Source organism: Etheostoma spectabile, chromosome 17 (assembly GCF_008692095.1).
Source record: "Etheostoma spectabile isolate EspeVRDwgs_2016 chromosome 17, UIUC_Espe_1.0, whole genome shotgun sequence".
NCBI classification, from domain to species: Eukaryota; Metazoa; Chordata; class Actinopteri; order Perciformes; family Percidae; genus Etheostoma; species Etheostoma spectabile.
In genome coordinates this window covers 12,194,109-12,218,317 of record NC_045749.1, presented here as the reverse complement: position 1 = coordinate 12,218,317, position 24,209 = coordinate 12,194,109, and the positions used below count along the sequence as shown (strand labels likewise).

Sequence of the window (24,209 nt, the reverse complement as noted above, 5' to 3'; positions counted from 1 at the left end):
AAATGACCCTTCTTGGGGTCATGCTTTTATAAACTATCAACGTGCACGAAACCCAACAATGAAGACGTAAATTGGTTCGATATTATGATACTGAAGATCAAATGACAGATCAATCAAAATGGAGACAAAATTGTGCCTAAAACAAAAGCTCCCGATTGTTTTAGCAGCTGCAAAGCTTTTTGTGTCACACAGATTATATAACGTAAAAATAATTTTCATGCATTACATATTAGGTGCACTCTATGCTGCTGCCTCCATTTGTAACTGATCCATCATTTGAGATATATATATATATATATATATATATATATATATATATATATATATATATGTGTCCTTTTTATTTTGTATATTAAACCCATATTTATATCAGTACTACAACAAAATATCTTCAGGTGCTATATATATTTATAAAAATATACAACATCTCCTCCATTATATAGATTTCCTTTTAATTATTATTCCTTGATATAGACTCTTTCTAAAATAAAAGTTCTCAGCCCACTATTTTTTCCCCAAAGACACCCGCCATGCTCAGTGTTATACAAAGCCCTGCATATACTGTGAGAAAACAGCTTCAAATGTTTACATGCTCCCAATCGGTTTATATTTAGGGCTTTAATGGCCAACCTGCCATAAGGACATTCAAAGCTGGAGCTACTGGATCTGAAAAATTCTCATCTCACCACTATGTGAACTGGCTTCTTGTGAAATCTGATATAACAAAGACATGCAGAGATGCCAGTCTTGCTACCTGTATAGCAGTCAGTGAAGATTATAGTCTCGGGGAGACTAGAAGACTTTAAAAGTGTTTTTTGGCTTTGGGCTGCCAAAAGCTAAATAAAGAGCACTAATGGGAATGAAGAAGAATAAACGGAAACTCTGACATAGCATGCCTTAAATCTCTTGTGACAACCAAACTGAAAAAATATGCTCCATTTTTAGTTTCCTGATACTGACTGTTATAAAAATAGTTGAGTAAGAAGCAGAGACAGAGATGGAAAGAGAGAGCAGACATAGAGACACAGGCAGAAATAGAAAGAGAAAAGGAGAATCAGCAGCATCCTGGTGATATCACCCATGCTACAGTCCAAGTGCTTCCAAGTGCTACATAATTCAAAAATGTAAATGTTTATGTCAGAGCTTGCTGCGTTGTCTGAATGAGTTGACACATTGGTCGAGTGCACCAGCATGACTGTTGGTGGTCTAGAAAACATAAGCACATACATACATAAGCAGCTAACCTTCAGGCATTTGGTTTCTGTGTCCTTGTGGTTTGGGGAAAGAGAGATTAGGATGTCCACATGTGAATGTCAATACTGGTTTGTGGAAGTCTGATGATTTACTCCACAGGAACGTGGATCTCGAAATGTTGTGCAAAACGATACCATTTTTGCCTTGGTGAGCAGATTCTTTAAATGTCAGTGATGACCATTTATACTGCATTTCTCTGGAGTGATAACAGTAACAATACATTCTTTTTCAAATACACTCTGCTGAGAAAATAGAGCACAAGAACAAAAATATTATCATCCTTTTATGAACTGCTGATTCTCTGAACACCGGCAGATGTTGTAATAGTTGGTGTTATTTTCCCTTCAGCATTCACTTGGAGGACTAGTGCAGCTGTTGGGGTGATGAGATCATCAGTAATAGCCAGTAGTGGCGGTGTTGATGGGACTGCTGTCATGATGCATCATTACCTGCATGCTGGTGGCTTGGTGTTTAACCTTGTGTGCTACTGAGAAAGGTGTGACTGCACTTTAAACAGACTGCTGTGCCTTTAGTAAAAATGTTTGCTTTACGTTCCCGACGATTATTGATACCCTGATATGAATGTGGTTTGAGGAAGAAACAATTTCTTCACTGATTTTGCTCCCACAGAAGGAAATAAGTCTTTGTGCTGGCTTTGTAGTGGAATAAAACCTGTTAAAAGCGCCAGAAGGGACACCTTATAGGGATTTATTGTAGTAAAAATGCACATTGGGAGATCTCCCTTTTGAGAGTGACAAGGGATGAGTTCTCTCTTAGTTGTCCAGGGAAAGCCATGTTGAAAATAGTGCAGTATTTGGCCTGGAGTTCAATGTTTGGTTTACATCCTCAGAGTCTTTTGTGAGTTGTGTTTCCATGTTTCTGTGAACATACTACTGTGTGTGTACTCTAAGTGTGTAAGTGTATGTGTGTGTGTGTGTGTGTTTTTAGATTTCAGTGGCAGTGATTTCCTCAAAGTGGATGTCGTTGCTGCCACTGTGAACCTCACAGTCCTCCATGTCCCTGTTCTCCAGCTCCAGACTCAGCTCCCTCATCACTCGTTCTAGGTCCCGGTTTCGACGGTACATCTGGATGTAGTTCTGCTGCAGCTGTTTCTGGTAGCGAATTACCTGGGTGGAGGTAAGTGCGGTTGGAAGTAAATCAGCGGGTAGGATCAGAGTAAACTAATTTGGCACAGAATGAAAATGACAGATTGAAAGTCAATCACCAAGCAATTAGACTAAAACCTTTTTTTTTTCCTCCTTCCTCCTTTTTACCTTTTCCTTCTCCTCCTGCCACACCCTCCTCTCATCCTCAAACCGTGACAATTGCTCCTCACTAGTCCTCCTCTCGTACATGAGTTCAGCCTTCAGCCTGTCCACCTGCGAAAATGAGATATTATTGAAATATTGAGATAGAAGAAATGGTGAAAGACATATTTAGCTCCTGAAAGTAATACCATATCGTAGAAATACTTCATTGCAAGTAAATCTTACTTTAAAATAGGTAAAAGTACAAAAGTATTACCAGCACCATGTAGTTATGAGTTTAAAATGTAAAAGGTATTCATTGTGTAGAATAATTGTCCATGTGATTGTTATATTGTATTTTAATATTCAATTACTAATATTGATGCATTAACATTCAAGCAGCACTTCAATGTCATTAATAGTCATGGTGGAGCCACTTTTAACTGCTTAATATACCATTTTGTAGTTTGTAGTGTATTTATAGTCTACAACAATGGATCATACTTATAACCTAATCATATATTTGTTCTGCAAAGTGATTACTAAGTGTGATCTAAATGTAGTGGAGTAAAAAGTACAATATTTTACTCAGAAACATAGAAGACATTTCCATTACTAATGCCTAAAAAAAGTGCAGGAAAAACTTGTACCTGCTGTCTGAATCCCAACACTGCTTCTGCATTCTGCCTCTGAGCCTTGGCTTCATCACTGTCCCCTCCCCAGACCACATGAGTCTCTTCTGTATCCCGATACAAAGAAGGACTGGGACCCCTCCTCCCTGCCATAACTCTACCCTGTTGGAGTGAGAGGCTCATGCACTGCCCCTTCATGCTTAGATTTCCAGGTAGAGAGTGTCCACTGTGATTGGACAGAGTGTCACGGAGACGGGCAGACTCCTCTTCCAAACGGCCCACTTTCTCCCGGAGCAGCTCAGCTTCACTCTTGCGCCTCTGGAGTTCATTTTCACAGACTTCCAACTCCAGAGATCGCGTCCGCAGGGCCGTCCCGGCCTCGTGGGATCGAGCCTGGCTGGCTTGGAGTTCAGAACGGGCTTCTCTCAGCTGGGCCTTTAGCACCACAATGTCTCCAGCCTTCTGGCTGAGCTCTGACTGGATCTCCTTTAGCTGCTGCTTCAGGAGAGAGATCTCTCCTGACTTCTGACATACCTGAATGGTCAAAAGAAAGCAAGATGGAGATAGAGGTGAAAGCGCTGAAAATACAAAACAAATTGTCTCTTATGGCAGATAAAAAAAGTGTCATTGTGGATTGGCTCTCTCTTTCCATAAACCTCATTTACTTTCAAGCTTATAAGCTTATGAGGTAAATTTACTAGTGTGTCTACTAGGTGTCACCTCAGACTTTGACACTTTTCTTGGATGCTTTTATTAATAAGCAAAATTCCCTGCCATACTTCAATAAAAGGACATTACAGTTCCCAGGGCACTTTTAATCGCTTTAAATCACCCGGACCTAACACCTCTCCAGTGTCTGACTCTTACAGTACTCACCTCCCACTTTGTTTCTTCCAGGCGTGGCCCCAGCTGGGTCTGCTCCCTCTGGATGGTGGCACACCTCCTTTCCAGCATCTCTCTGTCCTGCAGCAGAGAAGAGAAGTCCTCCTGCAGCTTCTTTTTTTCTTGCTGTAGTTGAAATACCTGATGACACACATAAATTCATAATTCACAACTGCCTTGCATGCTGAAACAGATATGTCGATCTTGAATAAGACATGCACCCTCAAAGAAAGAATCTCCAGACTCACAACTACAACATAAGACTAGCAAAGTAACAATTTTAACATTTCTCTTTCTGTGTAAATGATTAAATACTTAGCATACCTGTAACTGTAGCACCTGCTGTGCCCTCTGGGCCTTCTGAGAAGCCTGCTTCATCTTTGTTGCACAGCTCTGTCTCAGCTCCTCCATCTCTTTTTCACAGCGACGCTGCTTCTCCTCATATACCTTGCACCACAAAAGACATGGATGAGAGGTCAGTGTTTCAGCTGTATTAATATCATATTTAAGTTCTTCATTTGGAGTTTAAAGAAATGTTTGGTCAGTGTGGTGTGGTGTGGTGAGTGTCTTTATGTCCCACCTGGCAGATGGCAGCTTCATTCTCATCCAGATTTTCCCGGAGCTGCTGGAGCTCCAAGTCTCGTTCCCTCAGCTTCTCCTCCAGCTCCCTTACCACCGCCTCGTAGCCCTCCACAGGTGGCGACGAGCGGCCACAGGACCCGCTGTCCGACAGGGGCTGCCCGCGCCCACTTAGCGACCCTGATCCTGTGCTCTTGCTGGATGAGGAGCGTCCACTATCTGAGTTTGTATGGCCGTGGCTCCCACTTGCAGCGGAAGTGTTTCGGACCAGGCCTGGCACGGGCTCAATCTGGCCGCCGGAGCCAGATCCGGAGCTTGAGCCCTCACTGGGTGCCAGACTGTAGCCTGTGCTGCTGTGAGTAGGGAGGCTGGAGAGGGAGTTCCTCCCTGAATCTGACATGGAGCAGGACTGGCTGCTCTGAGCATTGCGACCTCCGCTGTAGGAGTTGCGCTTTCCGTCAGTGCTGGAATTGCCGTTCCCTCCAATGACGTTTGTGCCACTGGTGCTGCTGGATCCCCCGAGGGGCAGCAGGAGGTTGAGGCTGGCCTGGCTCTCAGACAGACTGCTGCCCCCTGGCCGTGGTGACAAGTACAGGACAGAGTGGCGGTTCTTGGGAATGACAGGTTTGAACGCTGTAGGACGGATCAGCACTTTCTCCATGTTCTGAAAGTACATAATTATAAAAACACAGCATTAGTGATTGATAAAAGCTAAGCTGTGCTAATTAGCAATGGCTGAATAAAACTCATTAGAGAGGGGTGAGTGATATGCTGGCAGGTCACCCCTCCAGGCTCTGATTACTTTAATTGGTTTAATTGATATTCATGGGCTTCATTAAGCAAATTTCCTAATGATTTTTTCTATCATTTAAGATATAGAGAGATAGGGAGAGGACAGAGAAAATCTAATTAAAGGGCAGAAAAACAAATAGGAGGGAGAAGAGTGAAGGAAGAAGCGAGACAAAGAGAGAGGGGTATGAAAGCTCCTCATGTTCTGTAAGCATTTTTCTTAACGATCTTCCCCAGGGTTTACTAAATACTTCAGTGAATGTTAGTGAGTTCTGACATTGGTCATGATGGGTCTGCAAGGTGAGTAGCTGTCAAATGATCAATCAGAGCCTGTCAGGCCAGTGATTAAGCTTTTCTCTGGATCAATGGAAATAAATAGCCAATTAGACTGCTGAGGTAATCTGCTGTAAAACATGCAAGCACATGCTGCAGGTAAAGCAGAGAAAAAAAAGCTCTCGCCCACAGCGTTTAATCTTAAGCAGTAATTAAAGCAGACATTTTTCAATAAAGTATATTTTTAGGTCAGAGGTCATCTACACAACAGCACTTATGAATTGGTTGGGATTTAGTGTCATGCTGAAAGACACTTTCACACTTTCACACTTCTAGTGAAGTAGTGTTTCTGTTTCTATACCACCCTATTGCCACAAATTTGTCACATAAAAAATATTTATATCAGGTGAAACAAATAGCCTTTATTAGAGCTCACACTATGTAAGAGTTTTGCTCCGGCAGATACAGTAATTACAAAAACACTAGCTTTTTGAGAGCTTTCAGCAGCATTTCCATGTTTAAAGTGTTAAGCAAAGTTTATAAAACACTGAACCTTTAAGTAAATCGAGTTAACTCAGAAGACATGATGTGGTTGAGTGTGGTGAAGTGGGACATTAAGTTAGGAGAATTTTGTCAAAACAATGCTTTTCAAGATCAAGAATACACTTGTACGCTACACCATGAAGCCATCTTTATGCAACAACAATTATATTGGACATGGCGATGTATTGGATGGGCTCTTGTAAATAGAACAAAATCCACTATAGAGTGATACTGGATTTTTGAGGCCGATACTTTTTTTTAACATTAAAAACTAACATATTCTTTTTTGAAATTTTATTTTGACTAAGAAAAATCAACTAGTTGGAGCTCTCTGGTGAATAAACAAATGTAATGGAGACACAGTTTCTTAATTGCATTTTTGTACTGCAGGTTCTTGTTATTGCCCAAGCTAAATATAGCTGATTTATTGGTCTGGCTCTACAATCTACTCCTCTTACCTTTTCTAACTGTCCGGACACTGGGATGAGTTTGGGAGGAGGCCCTCCAATGTTGCCATTCAGAGTCCTGTTGTCTTTTTGGTCCTCCGAGTCACTGCAGGGGCTTGCAGTTGATAGCACCAGGTTGTCGTTCCAGTCTCCAACCACTACCTTGTCGCTCACATACCCAAAATTCCCATTAGTGCCACCACCTACTGCTACAGCCACCGTTCCACTGCTTGGCCCAGTAGAGTTACCCGGCCGGGGCTGCTTCTTGGTGGGCAGCGGTGGAGGCAGAACCTCGGCCTGGGGAAGTGTTTGGTTGCTGATAACCAGCAGCTGCTCCAGGGAGCTCCCACTACGCAGGGTGTTATCCGGGAGCCGGAAGCAGCTGGTTGCGGGCGTGGAGCGGCGTGACTTGGTGGTGAATTCGCTGGCGGCCCGGCAGTGTCTCTCCTGATACGTCCGGCCTGATATGAGGCTGCTGACAGAACCCATGGCTGTCCTGGAACTGCAGGGCCCACAGGGGTCAGGGCAGGGGCCTGAGGGGGAGTGGGATGATAGCGGCTGGACGTCAAGACCTGGATTGGGGTGGTCAGTCACGGTCACAGGTAATGCATGAACCAGAGCCATGGCACCCCAACGGCGTCAGACACACCACACACTCTGATGAGAGAGAAAATAAGGAAAATAATGTATTCATACTAGAGGTGTAACAGATGTGACCATTACACATGCTCTGTTGAAGAGGTGTACCCATGCATACAAGGTTTTTCCTTTGATATTTATACGACATAATACATTCTTCTGACTGACAATGACGTCACAACCACGTTTATGGCCCTTTAGCCCACTAAAATGTAATGCAGTTCTTCCAAATAATTTAATTCTGCCTTCTGAAGGACTTATGATATAATAATTTGGTGTAAACTCGGAAATCACAAAATACACCAACAGTGTTGGCACTAGAACCAAGCAAAGACTGCACTGCACTGTGGTGAAGTAAAAACTCCAGTACAGAGACGATATAATGGAACACCTACAAGCAAATTGTCTTTAAAATAGTTCACCAGAGTTTACAACAACAATGACTGAACTGTCAGCAGTGAAAGAAATGTGCAGACAGTTTAATTATCAGTTACAACTGTGTAAAAATGTCTGCTTTGTGTAGTAATGCAGTTTTTATAGACAATAGGTATTTTTGACAGAATATATTTTAGCTTGTCACAGTAGGAAAAGCACAATACAAATTCATGACAACTAAATTCCATTTAACTTGTTTAGTTAACTTGTTCAGGGTGCTGTATTTTGCATGCTGGCTCACTCCCACTGGGAAACGGAGCCATCGTTAATGTGATTGGTAACACCTGTGCTTTTCCTACTATGAAAAGTCAAAATGTCTGCTGTGAAAATCATGATTTTCTTGCTTGATAGTATGGCATTTGTTTCCTCAGTGTATTTATTTATGTAAAGTTCAGTTGTTGTTTTTTTAAACATTGTAGCCTGAGATAGACCTGTAGTTGGTTGACACAACTCTAAGTTAAATATATACCTGCAAAACATCAGTATGTTAACATGTAAACATTAGCATTTAGCTCAAAGCACTGGTGTTCCTAGGTGCTAACCCACCTAAATAGAAAGTGTTAATGATTTTACTGACAAAAAATACCACTACAATGTTTTAATATGTTTTCCCTTGCATGTTTAGCAGAAAACAAGAGTAAAAGGAGACATTTTGACTTGTCATAGCAAGTAAAGCACAGGTGTTATAACATTGACAACGGCTCTGTTCTATTCAGGTGTCCCAGTAATTCATGACAGTGAGACAGCATGCACAATACCAGACCCCTGACAGCTAAATGGAAATCAGCCATTTATAATTTTATTATTTATACATTTTCTTTTGCTACTGTAGATGTAATATGCTTTGACTAAACAAGAAACATAATTACCACGTTTTTTGCAGGGTGCCAACAGTCGCTAATGTGATTGGTGCTTAGCTTCTTATCATTTACGTATTAAAAATATGTGAATGTGACTCACTGTGTGGTAAATAGCTTTTCTGTCAGCTTTGAATTATAAGACAAACCATTTTTTATCATTATTCTTATATTGTTATTCCTAAATGCATCTTTTATGTTTGTAATATGAAAATAAACATTAACATTTACTTTATAGAAACTAATTTGTTGATTTTAGGCTGGTTGCCACTCGCAACACTCATTATACAGCCACTTAACAGCAGTATATTTGAAACATTTCTCCTTGGGAAGCACATCCCCAGATCCCCCTCATTAAATAAAATACACTATGTCTCTGGTGATTGATAAGTGTCAATGTCAATAACAAGGCAGGAGGAGGGAAAAAAAAGTTTTTATTTAGTCAAAATAATCGCCCGTCTCCAAATGGTACAGAATGCTGTCAGAGGGGACCATGCTTTTGCGGTGTCAGCTCCTAAATTGTGAAATGAGCTGCCTCTGCACGTTAAACGGGCCTCTTCTTTGTCTGTTTTAAAATCACGTCTTAAAACCCACCTCTTCTCTATGGCCTTTGACACCTAGTAAGATGTCAACATCATTTACTTAATTTAATTATTTAGTTTAATTGCTTTTTTTTGAGTAGCTATTATTTTTACTCATGTTATAATGTTATATTATGTATTTTTTGTATTTTCCTTTACAGCACTTGGGTCAACTTTGGTTGTTTTAAAGCCCTTAACAAATAAATTTGGATTGCATTGGAAACTGAGGATGACAGACAGAGAGAGATAATGAGTCCCAGTCATCAGCATCTGCTCTGTGATTTTCCTGAAGGTCTGTGTCTGACATGGTGAGCAGTCGTCCGTGTATTACTTCTAAAGGGGTTTGAAAACTAGTCGCTTCCCTGTTTGATGATCACAGTGCTCATCCATCTATCAAAACATCTTTAAAGAAAGGATTAATAGCCTCACTTGGTCACTGCACTATTTTTAGGATGAGAAACATGGATACAAAGTATTAACACAATAAGTGGCAGCCGATTAAGTCTTCTATTTGCAGATAGTATTATCAGTGTTAGTCTCCCAGGGGCACAGAGAGGGGACACATATCCTCAGTTTGTCATGCCAAGTCCAAATATGTCTGGCCAAGTGGAATAATCCACGGCAGCTATGTCTGTGCACAGGAAAAACACGATCATACAGACTGACACACGCATGAACGCACGCAAGCACGCACATACACACGCACGCACGCACAAAGTGTCTGTCGGGCCCAAAAAATGTCTGATCCAGTACTACATGGAAATTGAGGGACAACATTATAGGGTTGGTCCAATTATTTGCTAATGATCAGCAGGGTGGCTCATTTCCAGGCAGTTGACAGTGGCTATATATTGACTAACTGTGAGCATGTCTGTGAGTGTGTGACAGGGAGTGAGGGGTGGTGCAAGAGAGGAGAGCGGATTCATTAGTACACATGAGTAAAGGGATTAAGATATGTGTGGTATGTGATCTCTTCCCATGCCAAAATAATCACGCCTCACAACCTCCTTTCACCTATTATCCAGTCGTGCCCACCTCTTCTTCACTCACAGCCCTGACAAGGGCCTCTCAGGCAGGGATAATAAAATATACAACCCCCTGAGACTGTCAACCGTAACCGCCCTCAGCCCTAACCCTGTGACCCCCTGATGAGTAGAGGGGAGCTGGTCTGATTCTGCCCTCCCACCCCTGTGACCTCCAAGGGTCTAGTTTTGTTCTGGCTACTCGGGCAACAAATCCCAAAAGCTAATTTACCCGTCTGATGTTGCTCACTGGTCGTTTCTTAAAGTTATTGATGCCCTCTTCTCCTCGCCTACTTCTTTCTTTCTTCTTCTTGGCTGCATTCCTCTGACAAAGTGAAAATACTTTTACCATCCCTCTACCTGCCCTCAACGCTTCCTCCACCTTCCTCATTACAAACATCCTTCTCTGCTCTCAGCAGCAAAAGACAGGTAGAGAAAAAACAGTCAGTGTCACTAATAATAGAAAATATCTCAAGTGCCTGAAATCATTTGATAGGCTTTCATGAGGAGTTTCTGTCAGCGAGGCATTTTATTCAGCTTTTAAAAATAAACTCCAATAGTTTTTCAGCCAGCTATTACAGGGTCAACCCGTGGCCACTTTACACCTCTCTAAAACTATTAAATGATGCTGAATAGCTTAAATGCAACCCTACTGCTTCTGACAGGAACTGGAAATGCACCAAGTGGTTGTGAGAGTTTATCCTCCACATGCCACCAACTGGCCCAGGATGAGTAAGAGTAGGACTGACAGAAGAAAGAGTTTCCCAGGTAGGTCTCTAACAAGATCGAGAAGTGGGGTCTGTGACGAGGAAATAATCCCGTTATGATAAGTCTGTTCATAACGCCAGTATTACCCAGGAGAGGAAGCCCATTATTCCGCAGCAGAAGATAGCCTCTTATTATCACACGCAACCTCTGAGCTGTTCCGGAGACTCTGCTGGGCTCAGGACTCAGTTAGAAAAGCAAGAATAAGGAAGAAAAAAAGAGAAGGGGGTTTAGGGGCAAGAACACAAAGGCAGACTGGGTGGGGGTGATGGTTGAGGGTTTAAGGGAATTCCAATTCCAGGTAGCCCAAAGAGAGGCTCCAAAGAGGTCTGAGCTCTTGGGAACACCAGGCATCCATAATCCTGTTTGGACATTATTTGGCCAACACACAGACACCAAGGTCTGACCACCTCAAGAACTCTGAACAAGAAAATAAAATGTGAAAGCAGACATAATTTCCTTCTTCCCATAATTTCTAAACTATCGACTCTACTGCTGAGCACTGAACCCAGTACTTTTGTCCTTTTCTCTCTTTTAGATATTGTAACAATAAGAGACAAAGAGTACACTGTGGCCTTTTGGCTAGTTTCAGCTGATGTGAGCGATCACTGTGAAAACCAACCAAGCTGAAGCATCCTCAATCCTTGAGGGGAGGTTATGGGCGCATGTTGTCATGAGATGTACAGTCGAGAAAGGCAGCAGCTGTTAAAACGTGAATAATGTACATACTAGCAATGTGTGGTGCTAGTCATTGTACTCACGCTTGGTTTCGATCCACATGAAGTCAAAATTTCCAGTGAGCTGGCTTGTAAGCTTGTAGAAGCTGGAACCTGCAAACGTTTGGCATTCTTACTCAATGAATAGCTTTAAATGATTGCTCGACTGAAACTCTAAATTTTCTGTTCATCTGTCTGACTTTAACCGATACTTTTGGCACATAACATTGACATATTATCACCTTATTAACTTGATATGGCAAGAATGTTAGAAAACAGTTGCTCAATTACATATCCAGCAGACAAGGAGCAACATTAGCTTTCATTTGGTGTTGTGTGGAGGCTGCCCAACCCATATATGTCCCACTCTCCTTTCAGATCTGTTTTGTTCTCCACCAGCTCCTGAGGGAAATATCTGTCTCTTTAGCTGCTAAACGTTCCAAAATGTTCACCAGCTAGCTGCGAAATATGTCTGCCTGCTGTTTGGTGCTGGGCAGGTGTACAGTACTGCTTTAAAGCTTTTTTACTGAATAACAGCTTTGTGTGAAAACGATACCATGGGAGCGATGAGAGGGAACCAAAACATTAAAATTGCAGGTAACATAACCTACATAATGAGTTGAAAGATGCTAAAACACGTTGTTGGGTAATAATTCTTTGTGGGTTTATTATAAGCGACCCCTTTCACCTTGAGCCATTTGGTCCTTTCTTAATTTAAAAATATTGATTAGTGCAGCTTTTTCCATTGGTAAAGGTTGAACTCCTGACCAACTGCCATGTTTTTAGGGTCTTCCATCTCCTTCCTCCATCCCCTCTTTCCTGTTGACTATTTCACCCCTTTTCCTTACCTCCTGTGCTAGATTTTTGCTTCACTGCTCTCCTATCACTCTTTCCTTTTCCATCCCCCTTCTCCTACGACTCCCTGCTCACTGGTCTTTGCAGCTTGATTTTCATCTGCCCCTTCTTCCTCGACAGCAACACCACAGCGTGACTAACCAAAGGCAAAGCCAGTGTGAAGGCAAAAGCAACAGGTGGAAATTCTAAAAATTGTCAGATCAGAGCAGGCAGTGTATGGACAAGGGCAAAAGTATCAGTATGCAAGCCTTAATAAGAACCATTCATTAAAAAAAAAAATCTTTAATGGGTAGCCACTGCCTGGTAGAATTTATCAAGTGATCACAAAAACAAAAGTCAGTGGTACCCTAAAACACTTCAATAATAAAGCTGGATGTTGTAAGAGTGTGGTGTTTAGTTGAACGCTTGTTCGGACCAGCAGCAAATATTCCACTTTGGTATACAAAGCTTGGGTGGCCTTGATAAATCCTGAGACCAGTGATTCCAGTGGATAGAGAGTAAGAAAGGCAGACAGAGAGAATGAGCTAGAGAAATCTGTCTTTCTCATTCTCTCAACAGGCTAGGTGAGTCACAATAATCCTTGATGGCTGCTAACAAAAGAAAATCCACAAGTACAGGCAAGGCAGCAACACACTGACACACAATAGCTCAGCAAGGCAATCACTCCACACCTAATCTACTCTCCCATTTATTTGTCACGCATCTACTCACTGAAAGTCCACAATAAAACTTCAAACAGGCAAGAAAATGGTATTGGAATGAAGTCAGCCGACTCCACTGTAAAATGAGCTGAAGTCTTTTCATGTTTTGCCAGAAGACCTGAGGTTATAATATGCCTTCATTCCAACACAATGACTATCAGTCTGAGTGGTCGCTCACTGTCACCTACCCCCACATGGCTTGGCTTTAAGGTCTTGCACTGTGTGTATGTGTATGTGTGTGTGTGTGTGTGTGTGTGTGTGTGTGTGTGTGTGTGTGTGTGTGTATGTGTGTTTTTTAGATTGCTGAATGCATGCAAACCTACTCAGTCCTCATTAACCCATCGTCTCACTGCCAAGAGTCTTTTCACTCAAACCAGAAAGATATTGTCCTCAATGGCAAAGTAACATGGTTGATATTGTAGCTCAACAAAAGTTGTGAGTTCAGGTTTTCTCTGTGGTAAAAAAAGGTTTCTAAACAGTGAAAAGGTGTGTGGTCAACAGGTCCTCCGACAGTTTTTTCCCCTTCTATTCTTTTACAATCAAGTTGTTGCTGTTACAGACTTTAGCTTCTCCTGTTTGGAAGTGTTGCGATGGCAGCAGAGGCCCACATTTTTCATGCATGGGGCGAAATGAGGCAGAGAGACAGGAAGAAAGGAAAGAAGAAAGACTGAGTAAAAAGGTGAAAAAGTGAGCGAGTTTTGTGTGTGTGTGTGTGTGTGTGTATGTGTGTGTGTGTGTGTGTGTGTGTGTGTCCATCAGTTTGACAGCAGACAGTTTGGCTCTTAAGCATCTCAAAGCATCTGGCCTCAATTCGGACGTGAGAGGCTGCCGGAGAGTGGGGTGACTGAAGCCTAGATTGTTTTCTCTATCAGACACACATTTAACTGCAGAGACTTACTAAGTCCCTGTGGGGGTTGACAAAGAAAGCAGCCAGCAATCTATTGAAATGGGATGCAGTAGACGTTGAGGACATGGAAGTAGCAACACAGCCTTGTGAAAACACAATGGTCATTTGGGGACACAAACTGCCAATCACATCCTTATTTATGGGTCCAGTTTAAAATGAGTTTCTTCACAGAGAGAACTAGCTGACTAAAAAAAACTTGAGGTTGCATTTCGTCAAAGTAAAATCTTTACTGTATGACAAATCACATGCCCGTGCCCACATCGAGCTACGTCATGCTTTATGTACTGTGCTTAATTACTGTATACATTAAAAGTAAAGCGGTCATCTCTTTTTTGTTGAAAGCAAAAAAACAGTATCAAATGCTTTTCTACACAATACTTCTTTTCATTTAACAAAAGACTACACTACCGGTCAAAAGTTTGGGTTCACATACAAATTTTTATTCCTCTCCATTATAGACAGGATACCAGCTGATCTGAGGTGGGGGCTGATCTTTAATGCAATATCTACATTGCCCATTATCAGCAACCATTCACCCAATGTTCCAAAGGCACATTCTGTTTACTAATCTGATATCATTTTAAAAAACTAACTAGAAAAACATTAGCGAACTCTTTTGCAATTATGTCAGCACATAATGTAATCTGAAAATTGCTGCCCTGGTTAAAAAAACAATGCAACTGATCTCAGCTGGTATTCTGTCTACAATGGAGTGCAATGGAAATTTGTGAGTGACCCCAAACTTTTGACCGGTAGTGTATATTTCAAGATTTTGGGAAATAGCCTTATTCCCAAGAGTTAGATGACAAAATTGATACCACTATCATGTCTGTACGCTAAATATGAAGGTAGGGCAAGCAGCCAGTTAGCTTAGCATAGCGAAGAGATGGGAAACAGCTAGCTTGGTACTGTCCAAAGGTAACAAAGTCCACTTACGAGCACCTCTAAAGAGAACTGATTAATATGTACTATTTTGTTGTGATTCTATGGGGAGTTACGTGCCTTATCTAATTCTTGGCTGGGAGCAGTGACTTCCTGGAGTCTTTGCTAGTTGACTGTGACTACAAAACTATTAATTTATAACGCAAAATCAGGAAGTGTTTAAACAAATAAAAAGTATATAAGATTAAGAATCTTACTAGACATGTTATTCTAGCTTACAGTACTTAATACTGGATGTTTAGGACATATCTCAGTAACAGTTTCCATCCCCAGTCCGACACAGCGCTCAAGCTGAAGAGTGCTGGTTTACTAGCTGGCATAGAAGGAAATTGAGGTAAGAGTATGTGAAAAAATGAAGATGGCTGACATTCCTGGTCCTCTCCAAATGTTCCAGGAGGTTTTCCAGCCACTGACAGTTATCCAGCGGCCGTCAGTGGTCAGACCCGCAGCCACTGGAAATACCAAGAATGCCAGTGGTAGAGACACAGGGATTAGTGTGGCCAGTGGACTTCTGTTTATCAGGATCAATAATGGCCAGTTCAGCCTTTACTCACAGACTCTTAATATACTTAATAGAATAACTGGGGCAGCTCTGATCTCTTATCAATGCATGTAATTGTGTCTTAAGCACGGTGCTTACTAGAGTATATTTTTGAAAATCCAGGTCCTCAGGCTGTTCAGACTTCTAATTGTCCTAAATCTGGAGTGAAGAGTAAAGTTTTCCCTCCTAAACTTCCCTCCTCCCCCCCTGCCGCTTTGGTTGTATGAACAGTGGAAGGCCATTGTTTCAGTTTAACAGAGGGCAGAGAGCAGAGAGGGGCCTGTTATCTCACACTTAAAGTAACAGCACTTTGACTGACAATAATGTGAGTGAGTAAGGATGACGGGAGCTTTGATTGTAGGAGAGCGGTTTACTTACAACAAGACTTCAGTGAGGAGAAGTAGGCCACAATATATGCTTTGCAAAGGTGTCACAGCTTTAGTGTGAAATCACGGAATATAACACACCATGCGCGCACATGCACGCACGCACGCACGCACGCACGACTACTAAATACAGCCAGGCAAATGAGTTTCCCAGCAGCTATTACATAAGCAGTGTCACTTTAACTGTGCCAGCCTCGATGTATAATTCACTTCCATTCATCTGAAAAAATATCTGAGATGGCAAAGAAGCGCAGACAGAGAATGTGCAGACAACGTATTCAGACACACTGTCCATGCCTTTGTAAACTGAAGAAAGATGGAGAGAAGGACACAGACAGGCGGAAAACACACATTCAGCAAACTGAACAGAAGCCCGGCCGACGTCTAATCTCTTGCTGTCTCTTGGTCTTCCTGTGTTTCTCTCAGTCTCCTTCTTCAGTTTTCCACCATGCTTCTTTAATCAAGGCTTCACATAAATACCTGGCATAAAATTTAGCTCGATGGGATCACTGTAAAACAAAACCGACCCAAGGATAGGACGTCAAATTCAATCTTTTTTTGGTTCTAATGAGGCATGGGTCTATCGAAGAGAGATTGTGAATATGATATTCGATGAGGGGTTTTTGTTGGCTGAGCTTAACAAATCTGAATATTTTAACGACTAGGACCTGGATGTATGAGCCTAAGGAATGAGGATGAAAGGGAAGGAAAACCAAGGAGAAAGAGGTCTCACTACCTTTTAATTGGAGCTACTTTCATACCTTTTAATGCTGTACACACACACACACACACACACACACACACACACACACACACACACACACACACACACACACACACACACACACACACACACACACACACACACACACACACACACACACACACACACACACACACACACACACACACACACACACACACACACACACACACACACACACACACACACACACACACACACACACACACACACACACGTCATGATTCACATTACATGTGTAACCTGCAACACGTGACAGATATTTACCTCATTTGTTTTGCTTAAAGAAGATGAGGTAACCCATTTTCTACGTCTCTCTGTCCCCCAGTCTTACGGTCTTAAATTTACGTCAGCATTTGCGTCTCGACACCTGCCCATTTACAGCCGCTAAGTTTATGGAGTGAAACATCGCTCCTAACTCTGCCAAAATCCAGTCAGCATAATTACAGTCTTCTTTCAAATGAAACCTCAAAATAACACTGTCAAACAGACAACTACTACAAAGAGTTGAGTGAATGGACAGCCTTCTTACCGCTCTGGCTATAAACATATCTGCTGAAACATCACTCTTGGGCCAAAACAAACTTGATGAGAACCTACGATATGTTGCCCAGGGCACACCAGGAGTCTTGTAATTACACGCATAGGGAAGACAGAAGAGAAACAACTGCGGCCTGTGTCTCCCAAAGTGCTTTGTCATCAAAAGAAACAAAGATTCCCTTTGAGTCTTCTTGATAAAAACATGTTTTGTACGGGTCACACTTCTAAGATGTAGCCTAATTGTCTGTCGCTGGTAGAAACATATCTGCTGCCTCATGCTCTTTCTTATCTTGAATGTAAGGGTGTGCAGACAGATTAAATAACACCCTCCTCCTCCTCTTTCTTATTGCTCCTCCAGGCCAACTGCTCAGAGGGTGGGACAGCTGAAATTTCAAATCAATACCCCAACAGTCTGTAATGAGCAGATTACCCAGGGTTGGGATTAGAAAACCACCAAAAACTCATCATCCCACCTCAACAAATCCAAGCTACCGGGTCTGTTTGCCCCGGCTTGTTCAGACAAAAAGTCTCCAGGGTCATTAAGGGCAGCTACAGTCCAAACAACTTTAGAAAACTAACTTCAAGCTAACACCAGTCAGCTGACTCTGAAGCATCCAGCTGCCTTCAGTCTTTGGCAAAATGCCTATTTGACCAGTTAGATCTCAGTTTATCCAGATTTTAGAAGACATCACCAACTTTTTTTTGCCTTCACCAACATTCCAATCCTGTCAAAATCAGTGTTTGAGTTTGAATGGGCCTGCCAAGCCAATTTTGTCTCAAACTCTTTTCGTTACACACCTTCAGTTACTGGCATTTTTGGGCAATGGACACCCTCTTAAGTGGCTTCACACTAATTCAAGGTGCTCATGAAAACGTTTCTTCAAATTTGTCTTCAAGTAAATCAAGCCCAAGTGGGATAAAGGGCAGGGTAAAGAGAGCCTGAGTTTGGAGAATTACACACACACACACACACACACACTTTCTCCACACTCACCCCAGTGAGAGCCCTGCATCGCTGCTTCCACTTGTCTCCGGAAAAAATAAAATAAAAGTAATATTCACTCCAGCCTCTACTGGCTCAGATTCTTCCAGTCTCTCCTTCCTTTTCCTTGTTGTCTACCTCTTCTTTACAACACTCCAGCTTCCTGCCGTTGCCTCTGCAGCGCGCCAGGACTTCATATCCCGACACAAGGACTTTCAAATGGAAGCCCCCTTATTTTCCTGTCCTCTCCTCCCTCTCTCTCTTCTTACTTTTCTCCACTGTTCCTCTTCTCAGCTTTCCTTCTCTGCTGTCTGCCTTAGCACCGCCTTCCCCTCCTCCTCATTTCTTCCTCCCCTCTCTCACTTTTGTCTGCCAGCCCCCCTGCCTCTAGTTCCCCTTTTTTAACACATAGACTACTCTCCTCTGCCTCTCTCTCCTCCCCCTTCTCTTTTCGTCCATCCCCTTCTCTTTCACACATTGCATAGACACAATCCTGCGTGAAATGGAACATTTTTAGAAATGTCATTGACTATTTCTGTTTGGTGTGTGTGTGTGTGTGTGTGTGTGTGTGTGTGTGTGTGTGTGTGTGTGTGTGTGTGTGTGTGTGTGTGTGTGTGTGTGTGTGTGTGTGTGTGTGTGTGTGTGTGTGTGTGTGTGGGAGTTGGATGGCCCACAGGCATTCAGGGGAACACCCCCTCTTACCCCATTGTTCTGCATCTATCCTAAATAACAGTGCAGTTATCAAACAACATCGACTATATCAAGAGCTGTAGCCGCTACAGAGGGGGGGAGGAGGTCAATTCCCTCAGATGGGGTAAATTACATAACATGTTTGTGCTCATCTTTGTGCCTGTACACACCGCATGCTCTATCGTGCAGAGTATTATTCGGCAGGTAACAGAAAGCATTAAATACCTGAGTGGAAAGGGATTGAAAATGTTTTGCTTGTTTTTTTGAGGTGTTTGGAAGTGAAAGGGTGATGGTTTAAAGAAAATTATGTGTGCAGTGAAATGAGGCATACTTTGGCTATATTAGGGCTGCAACTAGAGTATTTTCATTGTTCAAAATAAAAAGCTAAAATAAGACAAAACGTGACCAATGAACTGGTTAGTGTCAGTAAAAAGTGAAAAATGCTTATCACAAGTTCCCATAGACCAACGGGATGTCTTAGAATTTTTTGTTACGCTTGAACAACCCAAGGACACAATTGAAATTATTTAAACAAAAATAGCAGCAAATTCTCACATTTTTTAAGCTTGAAACAGCACATCTTTGACAATTTCAATGTTGGCCTGTTAAATGCCAGTCCACCATTTTGACTGAAAACTCCAGACTGAAATATCTCAATATCTCAAATTTCTGCCAATACTTTAATTTTGCAGACATTTGGTCATAAACCAACATTCCCATCAGCCTCAGCTGTGCTTTGTGTTATGTGGTAATTAGCTAAGGTTAACACACTAAACTAACTAAAGTTTATTGTTGGATACTTCCATGGAAAACCAGTAGGCGGACTGAGTAATGCTGGAGGAGAAGAGATAGTGTGTGCATGTGTGTGTGTCTTTTCTCTCTCTTTACTGGAACTACCCTGTACCTCCCTCTGAGTCCCACGGTAACAAGTGAGAAGAGAGTAGACTTCTGTTCTCTGACTTGGCACTTTACTGCCATTAACACAGCCCACTTCTCCATGCTGAAAATACAGCACCAGAAAGCTTTTGAGTCTTTTTTTGTTTTTGACAGTGAGTGAGTGAGTGAATGAGTGAGTGAGTAAGTATCGGCAAGAGTTTATGTCAGCCTCCAAACAGACAACAGAAACTTACAAACTGAGTTCATCCATTCAGTGTGACACATTAAACCCTATGAGTCAGCATAGAGCCGTAGGCTGAACGTGACATTAAAGAAAAGTAGGAAGATAAGTTTATACTTGTACATTAAGTGGACTTTTAAAGGAATGAAGCATACCACACATTAAAACAAATCAAACATGCAAGCCAAAAAACAAGGTACTAAGTACAACTTTTGTCTTTAAAAGTGACCTTGCCTAAGCAGGCAGCGAGTATTGTTGTGGGACCACTAATGAAGGAAGGGGACAGCTGGGCTGGGATAGGCTGAGCTGGACTGGTGGAAAGACAGAGAGGATACAACAGATCTGTAATGGAGACGGTGGAAAGAAGAGAAGAAGACAGCTGCCGCTGTGTGGACCACACATTATTATCCCCCCACATATCTCTCAAACACTGCCCTTTACTGCGAGGTCTTGAGTTGATGGAAACGATAAGGAGATAAGGTCGGGACTCAGTTTTGTGTGACTGCTCGTGGCCCAAAAACACAGATGAGTTTAGAGGAGGCGTTATCAAAGAGAAAATTACATCTGTGGCCGCAGTAAACGGACAAACACACCTTCCTTGATGTCTTCGAGGTATGGCTGTCGCCCGGCTGCCGTCTGGAACAAAACAGGCTCAGCCACAAATTCCTGACCCCTTGACCCCCTCATCTCCTCCTCCTCTAAATCCTCCTCCCTCCTGTCACACACACTAACTGCCATCCATCTCTAAAAACAATTTCTAACTGGACACTTCAAAGATGGAGGCCAAGACCCCCATTTCCATAAATGTGCATACATGTCTGTGTGACAAAGTGACCACAGCGGGTCACTCCAAACTGAGCCCATACCAAGAAGTCATACCATTGATCAATGTCCCCAGCACTCCCAGACAGGAGAGAAAAAGACCAACACCAAAAGGAAGGGAGGGAGAGAACAAGTGGCATAAGAGGATCGGGGGATGCTTGAGTCAGCAAATATTGAAGGTCAACGTTGTCAGAGAAGGGTTTTGTCTGCAGAGGGTGTTTTATTTTTGTGTGTGGTTCTTTACCTCAGAGTGTTGCCCAGCGTACTCCTGAAGGTCTGGGGGACACAGGGAAGTGGCAGTGAGCTCTCATCCCAGCACCTCACTCCTCTCTGAGCCTCCTCCTGTACTCTGGCCTGAGGGAAAACACACAGCGTTAATGTTAACCTGTTGACTCAAAATTATACTGTTTGCAGCATTTACATTGTATAAAACCCGCAATACTATTTGGCCAAATCTATTTGGCCAAAATGGGGACACAGCACTGACAACACAGTACCATCACCTTTTAAGTTGGCATGGCAAACTTTACTTTATTTATACATTCAGCAGTTAAAGAGCCACATTAGCATAAATTTGGAGTCGAGACTGTGTCCACCTGATGAATGTAAGTCCAATATTCTTTCCCTTAAAAGGTCTAATTTTGGTCTCCACCAAGTTTTGAGGAAAATGTCTGGCCTATTATCTGGTAAATGCTCCGCTATTTTCTATGTGACTGTGTTGAGGTGCTGGGCAGGTAGTGTACAGTGGGTTTTTTAGAGCTTTTTCCTTTATAAAAGCTGCATGCTGCAGCCAAAAACAAGTGGTGAGAGTGAACCAAAACAGTAATGATGTGGGCCGCACAGGTAAACAAATAATGAGGTGAAAATCATTATTAAGCTCCACAATGCCGAGGGGAGCTGCAGATTCGAGTGATAATTCTCAAGCAACTCGTCTTGAATTATCACAGTTTTCATGTTATTGTTATAAAATAACAGCTATAGATATTAAGGGGCCCAGAGTTGTTAAGGTGCCGACAATGAAACGCAATGTCCCCGGTTCGACTCTGGCCGGAGACCTTTGTTGCACGTCTTTCTTCATCTCTATCTCTCCTCGTTTCCAGTCATCACTCCACTGTCTTCTACTAAGACTTGGGCAGCATTGTGCAAGTAATACATTTAGGAGTCTATCTGAAGTGTGACTATAAGTTCGACCCATGAACAAGCACCCCCAAGCAAACGAAGTATACCAAGCATCTAATAATTAAATAATAATGAAATAAAGTGTGGAGAATGAATAATTTCACTGACTCTTAAAAAGTATATAAGAGAAAAAAGAGGAAGGAAATTGGTGATATATTGATTTTGGTTATGTTATATCCTGAATTAGTGTTTCCTGGTTTAATGGGCTGCATAGTAATCAAAACAAATCTCTTACATTATCTGACTTCAGAGTCAAATAAGCAATGATAAATATTAGTATGAACTGTAGTGCCAAGCTGTTTAGTCTAAAAAGCCTTGTGAAGATTGATTTTGTCAGTATTACCACCCCCTGGTGTTCAATAACACAATAACAGAAAACCTCTTCCATTTGTATACTGAAGGGTTTTATCTTCTTTTCCCAAAAATGTTAATCAGCCCTAATTCATTTATGCTTTTGTATCTTCTGATCTCACCGCTTCTTATTCTTTGCTTCCTCCCACCACCTCTCCAATCTCTACACAAGTAGCAAATGAGCCTCAGAGCTGCTTTCGAGAACCACAAACTGACTGGGTTCCTTACACAGCTATTATCATATACAGAAGGACTGTAGGAATATGGACAGTCACACAAAAGTATTGTCAATGCAAATTGTATCAGCTGGAGTTTGATGTTGTGTTCTGGCCACACAGAAAATTAGCTTTTCAGGTTAAACTTTGGCTATGGCCACATGAATGGTATTATTACATTACCCTAGATTATAAAAGTAGAGAAACATCAAAGTGCATTGTTTTAACGTCCTAACCCTAACATGAAATTAAATCATACACTGGTCCGTCAACAGAAAATCTAACAAACTTATATATGGATTCCATTGAATCTGGAGGTTAGTAAGGCTTAAAGCCAAGGTACGACTGATTAAAGTTGCAATCAGGATCTGGGATTCCTGCCATTAGATGATTATTATGTTTCAGCCATTTGAGGCCAGATTTGATGGCCACGTGCCTTGTAGTTGTTATTGTGAACACCAGTGAGACAGAGCCTGATCATCTGCAGCTGAGCATCAGTCTGTCCTAACAGGGAGCCCCCAGGAGGACAGATGGTCAAGGTCTTCCCTGAGGGACACAGGGGATGGAAATTAGTGAGATGACAGGGTGGGGGTTTATTCAGATGTCCCACCCACCTTTAGGTAAATTTGTCTAGGTAATACATGCAACTTCACAGATATGATAGTGATAGAGTGTGTGAGGCCGCAGACAAGGTGCTTTGATCTAAATGCTGACATCAGCATGCTAATATACTAATGTTAAGCAGGAATAATGTTCACCATAGTCACCATCTTAGTTTAATTTGTTAACATACTAACATTTGCTAATTTTGACCCAATGATGGCACTAGATGAGTTAAGGGCTCATCAAAATTGTTATGAGGGAACATCCATACAATAGTTTTCCTAGAAACCGAAAAATGTCAACCTCTTGGTGGAGCTACATGGAGATTCATCCTCTGATTGTATGTACAAAATTTAATGGAAATCCATTTTGCTAGTTGTAGTTGACCAAAGTAATAAAAAAGACCAAGATTGCCATCCCTACAACCATGCTGCTAGTGTTTCTATAGATCAAGGAAAGATTTATAGAAAAAATTTATAGAAACTAATAGAAAATAGTAATTTGTGAATACAGGCACCTATACTGTACTGGCCACCCATAATGATTATCTTTTCATTTTCATAAAACCCACATCAAGGTCAAAAGACATGACATGTGATGCTATAATTATTTCTGCAGGGCTTGAGTTTCTCACACACACACACACACACACACACACACACACACACACACACACACACACACACACACACACACACACACACACACACACACACACACACACACACACACACACACACACACACACACACACACACACACACACACACACACACACACAAGTATATGACATCTAACCCTAGGGATAGGTTGATGTGAACCAGATTAGATAGAGATTAACAATCCTTTAGATCACTGGTAGATAGATTACATCACTATAGCAGCATATGTCCTCACCACAGGGACCACACTTAATGTGAGTGTAATGACACAATGATTCAGGGTGCAGAGTATT

The 24,209-nt window shown here is 41.9% G+C and overlaps 1 protein-coding gene across 3 annotated transcripts in view; it reads right to left on the bottom strand.

Annotated features, from left to right (window-relative positions):
• Positions 1-24: 24 nt before the first annotated feature.
• Positions 25-24,209, bottom strand: part of lzts2a (leucine zipper, putative tumor suppressor 2a) — a 41,058-nt gene continuing 16,873 nt past the window's right edge. Inside the window, exons 2-9 of one of the 3 annotated variants that reach the window (XM_032541227.1) lie at positions 21,151-21,260; positions 6,658-7,302; positions 4,596-5,258; positions 4,340-4,462; positions 4,010-4,156; positions 3,152-3,667; positions 2,529-2,633; positions 25-2,381 (exon numbers count right to left, since the gene is read on the bottom strand). In XM_032541227.1, the coding sequence (XP_032397118.1) occupies positions 2,199-2,381; positions 2,529-2,633; positions 3,152-3,667; positions 4,010-4,156; positions 4,340-4,462; positions 4,596-5,258; positions 6,658-7,269 (2,349 nt within the window). In that variant the 5' untranslated portion in view covers positions 7,270-7,302; positions 21,151-21,260 and the 3' untranslated portion in view covers positions 25-2,198. Of the gene's footprint in view, positions 2,382-2,528; positions 2,634-3,151; positions 3,668-4,009; positions 4,157-4,339; positions 4,463-4,595; positions 5,259-6,657; positions 7,303-18,289; positions 18,628-21,150; positions 21,261-24,209 lie in introns of those variants that run through there. The other 2 variants (XM_032541229.1, XM_032541228.1) reach the window with 2 other exon arrangements.